We start from the raw sequence: 7,148 nt of genomic DNA, 5'->3' as shown, positions 1-7,148 counted from the left end.
CGGCGTGGCTGCTGTCCCTGCCTCTGCTGCTTTGCTCTGTTGGTTCGGTGGCCCTGTTTAGGAAGCTGTGATACTGGCAGCCCCGTGACTGCCAACCACAGCCTGACGTCAGGGTCGGAGTCAGGCTTCGACAAGCTGCACCTCTCTCTCCCTCCCCGTCAGAAACTCCAGCCCACACCTTCCCAGGCCACCGGCTGATGTCTCAGCGTTTACACCGCCTGTCCCCGGCAGTCCACAGGGAGGAGAGGAGAGGAGAGAGAAACGCTGCGGTTCCTTCATCTCCATCTACCCAAACAGCTGGGAGGAAGATCACGGATGCCCCAGCTTCAGGCGTGAGCGGTAAGTGGAAAAGTACAGCGGCTGCTTTCCTTTTGGGGAGCTGGGAGTATGTGGATGTTAAACATTTGTGTAGTGTTCGATCCTCATGTCTGGGGTTCAGGGAAGAATGTGCACAGGATTAAAGACTAACAGACTTGCAGTTAGATTCAGCCCGTTATATAGAATTGTGTTCTCGCCTTGCGAACCCCAGACAGAAACAGAGTGTTTCAGCACCATGATCAGCGCCTTGTCTAGTTTCTCCTTTGCTCATCCTCTTCCCATCCATTCCCCATCCAATCTCTTCATCCCTTTTCGTTCCTCCTTTTCAAATAGTGTAAATGTTTTGCTTTCAATCTGTTCTCTTGTATCCTGAAGCTAAAAGGCCGATTGTAAAACTTGCCTCTTTACTCTTTATTCTGATTCGCCCAATCCTCCTGAGCAGAAATTGCAGTCATTCCGGCTCAGAAACAGAAAGAATCCCGAACATCCTCTCCCCACTGACACTCCCAACGCACCCAATCCCAATCCCAGCCCATCCTGTCCTAATCCCAGCACCCCCTCCCAATCCGCAGCCCATCCCCTCCCAATCCCAGCACCCCCTCCCAATCCGCAGCCCACCCCCTCCCAATCCCAGCACCCCCCCCAATCTCAGCCTACCCTGTCCTAATCCCAGCACCCCCTCCCAATCCCAGCAACCCCTCCCAATCCCATCACCCCCTCCCAATCCCCAGCCGACCCCTTCCCAATCGCAGCACCCTCTCCCAATCCCCAACCCACCCTATCCCAATTCCAGCACCCTATCCCAAGCCCAGCACCTTCTCCCTCCCCAGCACCCCTTTCCAATCCAAGATCCGATCCCACTCCCAGCCCACCCTGTCCCAATCCACAGCATCCTCTCGCAATCCGCAGCACCCTCTCGAAATCCCAGCACCACATCCCAATCCCAGACCATCCTCTCCCAATCCCAGCACCCTCTCCCAGTCCCAGCACACACTCCCAATCCCAGCCCACCTTCTCCCAATCCCAGCACGCTCTCCCAACCCGAGCACCCTCTCCCAATCCCAGCACGCTCTCCCAACCCCAGCACCCTCTCCCAATCCCAGCACCCTATCCCAATCCCAGTACCCTCTCCCTCCCCCATGGAGATGTCTTTCCGCGGCCCGGCCCTTTGATCTTACTGATGTGAGCCTCTCTATTTCAGGGAGACAGTGACGGGAAGCCATGGGGGAGCTCGCTGGCAATGAGAGCGTGAACCTGTCCAGCTGGCTGGAGGTTGTGGACCAGAACTCTTCCCTGGAGCTGCAGTCGGAGCTGCCGAGGCTCTGGGTGGATCCTTGGGATGTGATGCTGTGTATTTCGGGCACAGTCATTGCCTGCGAGAATGCCCTGGTGGTGGCGATTATATTCTACACCCCCACTCTGCGGACTCCTATGTTCCTATTGATCGGGAGCCTGGCCACGGCGGACCTCCTGGCCGGACTGGGCTTGATCCTGAATTTCTTTTTCCACTATCTGATTCACTCGGAGACCATCAATCTCATCACGGTGGGGTTTTTAGTCGGCTCCTTCTCCGCCTCTGTAAACAGCCTGTTGGCCATAACCATAGACCGCTACCTCTCCCTGTCTAACGCACTGACTTACTATTCCGAAAGGACTGTAGCCTACATCCACAGCATGCTGGCCGTGGCCTGGGGGGTCTCTCTCTGCCTGGGGTTGCTCCCTATCCTGGGCTGGAACTGTCTAAAGGACCCATCCAGCTGCAGCATCGTCAAACCCCTGACAAGGAGTAACCTGACTCTCCTGTCCATCGCCTTCTTTTTGATCTTTCTCACCATGTTGCACTTTTACATTCAGATCTGCAGAATTGTGTGTCGCCATGCCCACCAAATCGCCCTGCAGCAACACTTCTTCGCCACGTCTTACTACGTGACCACCAAGAAAAGTGTCTCCACTCTCGCCATCATCGTCGGCACCTTCGGCACAAGCTGGCTGCCTTTCGCCATTTACTGCCTAGTGGGAGATCACTCCGACCCGTCCGTCTACACCTACGCCACTCTCCTCCCTGCCACCTACAACTCCATGATCAACCCCATCATCTATGCTTTCAAGAATCAGCAGATCCAGAAAGCTACTTGGGTTCTGTTTTGTGGTTGCTTCCAGTCCAACTCCTCCTTCCACTCCAGGTCACCGAGTGATGTTTAAATATCCGTCCCCCATTGCTGTGTCTGGGCACTCGGCGTTAACAAGGCTCTCCTGCCCTGTAAACCTCAGTAAAGAGGCCATTCAGACAGTTCTCTCTCGCTGGATTCCCTCCAGTCTCCTTTATTTTGATATCAGGGGTCTGGCTTTCTGATTGCTCTTTTAGGTCCCACTTTGAGCATGTGTTTAGAGAGTTGGATTCTAAGAAACCGGGCCAAGTCATTTAGAATTGCTTCCCAAGCTAGCCCGGGTTCGAATCCCGCCACTGCCCGATGGTGGAATTTGAATTCAATAAAAAATATCTGGAATTAAGAATTTACTGATGACCATGAAACCATTGTCGATTGTTGGAAAAACCCATCTGGTTCACTAACATCCTTTAGGGAAGGAAATCTACCGTCCTTACCTGGTCTGGCCTACATGTGACTCCAGAGCCTCAGAGTGTGATTGACTCTCAACTGCCCTCTGAAATGGACTAGCAAACCACTGAGTTCAAGGGCCACTAAAGGATGGGCAATAAATGCTGGCCAGCCAGTGACGCCCATGTCCCACAATGAATAAAAAAGAAAACCTCCACTCTCTGCCACACTTACCTGGGAGCAGCCCAGTACTGGAGACCTCAATCTGGCTAGCTGAGTTGGGGGTCATGGAGCCCCTTTGACATCTCTCACCCCTCCCCCAGTTCATTGGTCTGATGGTAACCAGCTAGCCTGCTCTGGAAGGTCAGGATCTGTCTCCTCTGTTCAAAGGGCTATCCACTACCCTACACCCCATTGCCACTGAGTTCGGGGAGAGTGAGACGGGAAATGAAATGTTTCACCCAGAAAGGTAGATTGAAGTTTTGCTTATGGGGGTTAGCTGGCCACCCATTCTGGAGGTAAAGAAACTGCTGCAATTGGGAGACTCCAGGTTTCATTCAAATTCAATGGGTCAGCTTCAGATGTTAAAAGCGGGCATCCTGGCTGGATGGAGTGTCCCAGGGACTGAAGCTAGCGCAGGGAATGGGAGCCCGAGGATTAGACCCAGGCTATAGGAAGCCGCTGTACTCTGTGGAGCCTGAAGAAAAGTTGCTCCCTCCTCATGTACTGAAAGATATGTCTCAATATTCCTGCGTTCTTCACTGGGCGGCCAGGCACCGCCCGCCCCCCCCCCCCCCCCCCCCCCGCCACACACACACAAGACTAAAACCAGAGGTAAACTCAGCAGATCTGGCACATTCTGTGGAGAAAGCGAGTTAATGTTTCCGCTCGATAACTCCTCATCCCATGCACTTCAGGCTAGGAGACAGGTGGAACGTGTGTGCACACTCTGCCCAAGTGTTCCTCAAGATTACAATCAGGATATTAACCATCTAACCGATTTCTGTGGGTAAGTGGTCCCCCACCTGTTTCAGATGTGGTCGACAACCTACCCTCCCCACCCCTTCCCCTCCATCCCACTTTCTCAGTGACAATGTCTGCAAGGTTAGCAGAGAGAGGAATTTCCTTACTCTGTTTTAGGCTCCTTACCTTAATGCCAGTTTCAACAGGTTAGATATCCACCCAAGGGCTCTGCAGAGGGTGGGTTACACTGGGACAATGCCAATTTCATCGACTCTCGAGAATAAACCAATGAGGAAAACATTTACTTGATGGAACTTGTTTGAAATGTTCCAAGACCTCCAAAGTTACAGTCTGATGAACAACGTGAGAAGTATTGCAATGACCAGGCACTTTATTTGTAACTATCTGTTCTGCCCATTTGGGTAAACTGTACTGTAAATATCGATAGTAGCCTGCAACATATTCTATTTTTGTGTATTAACTGTATTAATGTCGTGAATCCGAGTGCATATTTTGTTTACAGTGAAAATAAAGGTCTTTTGTACATGAACCATTTATAATGACTGACCTACTGTGTGACTGGCCATTCAGCCCCATATTTTGGAACCTTGTGCACATGTAAAGTTAAGGCAGAAGCTCCTTTCGAATCTATAAAACCAATTCAGATGAAAGGAATGTTCTGTGATAACTCATTCAGGCGGATTGTCTGTTCAATGTTACATTCAATGGTCGCTGGGGTCTAATGTCTCATGGTCTAACGACACAGTGGCACAGTGGTTAGCACTGCTGCCTCACAGCGTCAGGGACCCAGGTTCAATTCCCAGCATGGGTCACTGTCTGTGCAGAGTCTTCCTGTTCTCCCCATGTCTGCGTGAGTTTCCTCCGGCTGCTCCGGTTTCTTTACCATTACAAAAGATGTGTAGGTTAGGTGGATTAGCCATGGTAAATGTGTGGGGTTTCAGGAATAGGGCAAGGGGGGAGTTGGTGCAGGCTCAATGGGCCGAATGGCCGCTTTTGCACTGAAGGGATTCTATCATTCTGAAGGACTTAAATGTTAGTCCGAGGACAACAGCAAATCACAACTGAGCAGATAGAGACCTAATCAACGAAAGGGAACAAACCTCCAAGAGGTATAAAACTTCCAATCAAGGATCCAAAATTAACTGGCAGCCATACAAATAAGAACATAAAAACTAGGAGCAGGAGTAGGCCATCTGGTCCCTCGAGCCTGCTCCGCCACTCAGCAAGATCATGGCTAATCTTTTCATGGACTCAGCTCCACTTACCTGCCCGCTCACCATAACTTTAATTCCTTCACTGTCAAAAATGTATCTATCCTTGCCTTAAAAACATTCAATGAGGTAGCCTCAACTGCTTCACTGGGCAGGGAATTCCACAGATTCACAACCCTTTGGGTGAAGAAGTTCCTCCTCAACTCAGTCCTAAATCTGCTCCCCCTTATTTTGAGGCTATGCCCCCTAATTCTAGTTTCACCCGCCAGTGGAAACAACCTCCGTGCTTCTAATCTATTCCCTTCATATTTTTATATGTTTCAATAAGATCCCCCCTCATTCTTCTAAATTCCAATGAATATAGTCCCATCAGTCTCTCCTCATAAGCCAACCTTCTCAACTCCAGAATCAACCCAGTGAATCTCCTCTGCACCCCCTCCAGTGTCAGTATATCCTTTCTCAAAACTGTACACAGTACTCCAGGTGTGGCCTCACCCGCACCTTATACAGCTATATGTCAGCAATACCCCTGAATATTAAAAAAAATAATTTTTACTGCCATTTTCTTCCTAAAATCTTAAACACATAAAAATATATAATCGATAAAAATGCTAAGATTATAATTGCGGAGTAATTTTTCCAATAAGACATGTTCTTCATTCAGAATGTGTGCAGCTTCTCTGGATGAAGAAGACCAGCCACAAAATAAACCAGAATTACCAGAATGGCCCATTGTCACCCTGAGTAAGCGGCTGGAAGGGCAGCAAGACTCCCCTCTACCCACCAGTATGTTAAGCGCTGCCACATTTTGGGGCAAAGCCTTTAACGCAACTGGATTGTTTCATCACTGCCGTCAGGACTGGCCGTTCACAGAAAACCAATGTTTTTCTTTTCCCACAAAAATATATTTTATTGGTAAAAATATATTACACGATTGTTCAAAGTTGACATCACAAAAGGTGCAAACCAAATCCATTTTTCCAATACTGTGTGTTACTCACTGATTTACAATTATTTACATGCCAAATGTATAATCCGAGGGGTTTTATCCAGTATTATTCAGTGCATTATGGCGCTAGACAGCGACCTTTCCCCTTCGCCCCTTTGCAGTGGCTGGAATGTCAGTTTATTCTTTGTACATTTTCCCATTTCGGCAACAGGAAAGACCTGATGGGCTCTTAATGAGAACCAGTGACTCACTTTGAAGGAAAATATGGTTTTCAATTAAAAGCACCACAAGGGTCAAATATTTTAAACTCTGCTCTAGGTAGACACCATGGGGAAATTCATGGAAATGCATACAAGAGTTTGTTTCATGTAGCCTCTGTGCCCTAATTCATTTGTACAGCTCCTACATGAGGGACATTCTTCATTGTCCGGACACATCTTTCACAAACTATTTGATCAATGTAAGCCCTTCCTCATTCTTCTAGCCCCTCTGTTCTCATGCACTGGTCTACGACTCTTCTGAAAATATTCAAGCTATCTTCCTCATCTAGTGCGGAGATTTCTCCTTTTTCCCAGACTGGGTTTATTAGTAACAAGCTTGCCTCTGGTTTTAGATTCTCCAAGTAAAAAGAGTCTTGCTGCTTCTACCTGACCACCCCATATATCATTTTAAAAGATCAATATGATGTTGATATCAATATTAATTTGATCCAATATTGGTATAAATCTGAATTAGGGTTGTAATTCCAAGTTTATTTGGGAATGATCCTTCTGGGAAAGTGGAAAGGCATAATTTTCACTTATATATATGAGGAATGTGGAAGCGCATGCCAGGAGTGACACCAGACATGACTATCATAGAAATCATAGAAACCCTACAGTGCAGAAGGAGGCCATTCGGCCCATCGAGTCTGCACCGACCACAATCCCACCCAGGCCCTACCCGCTAATCCTTTTTTTTTACCCGCTAATCCCTCTAACCTACGCATCCCAGTACTCTAAGGGGCAATTTTTAACCTGGCCAATCAACCTAACCCACACATCTTTGGACTGTGGGAGGAAACCGGAGCACCTGGAGAAAACCCACGCAGACACGAGGAGAATGTGCAAACTCCACGCAGATAGTGAC

General features: G+C 48.6%; 1 protein-coding gene across 1 annotated transcript; it reads left to right on the top strand.

Moving 5' to 3' along the window:
- Positions 1–1,539: 1,539 nt before the first annotated feature.
- On the top strand, positions 1,540–2,520 carry gpr6 (G protein-coupled receptor 6). Its single transcript, XM_078213532.1, has one exon. It carries the CDS (start codon positions 1,540–1,542, stop codon positions 2,518–2,520), a length of 981 nt encoding a protein of 326 aa, XP_078069658.1.
- The last annotated feature ends 4,628 nt before the right edge of the window (positions 2,521–7,148 follow it).

The sequence above is a fragment of the Mustelus asterias genome, chromosome 5, assembly GCF_964213995.1.
Source record: "Mustelus asterias chromosome 5, sMusAst1.hap1.1, whole genome shotgun sequence".
Classification (NCBI taxonomy): Eukaryota; Metazoa; Chordata; class Chondrichthyes; order Carcharhiniformes; family Triakidae; genus Mustelus; species Mustelus asterias.
Note: the sequence above shows the minus strand (reverse complement) of the source record. Positions and strands in the feature narration are given on the sequence as shown.

Bases quoted from the DNA above. Each gene is read 5' to 3' on its own strand.
- gpr6 (XM_078213532.1), top strand. From the start codon at position 1,540: ATGGGGGAGCTCGCTGGCAATGAGAGCGTGAACCTGTCCAGCTGGCTG.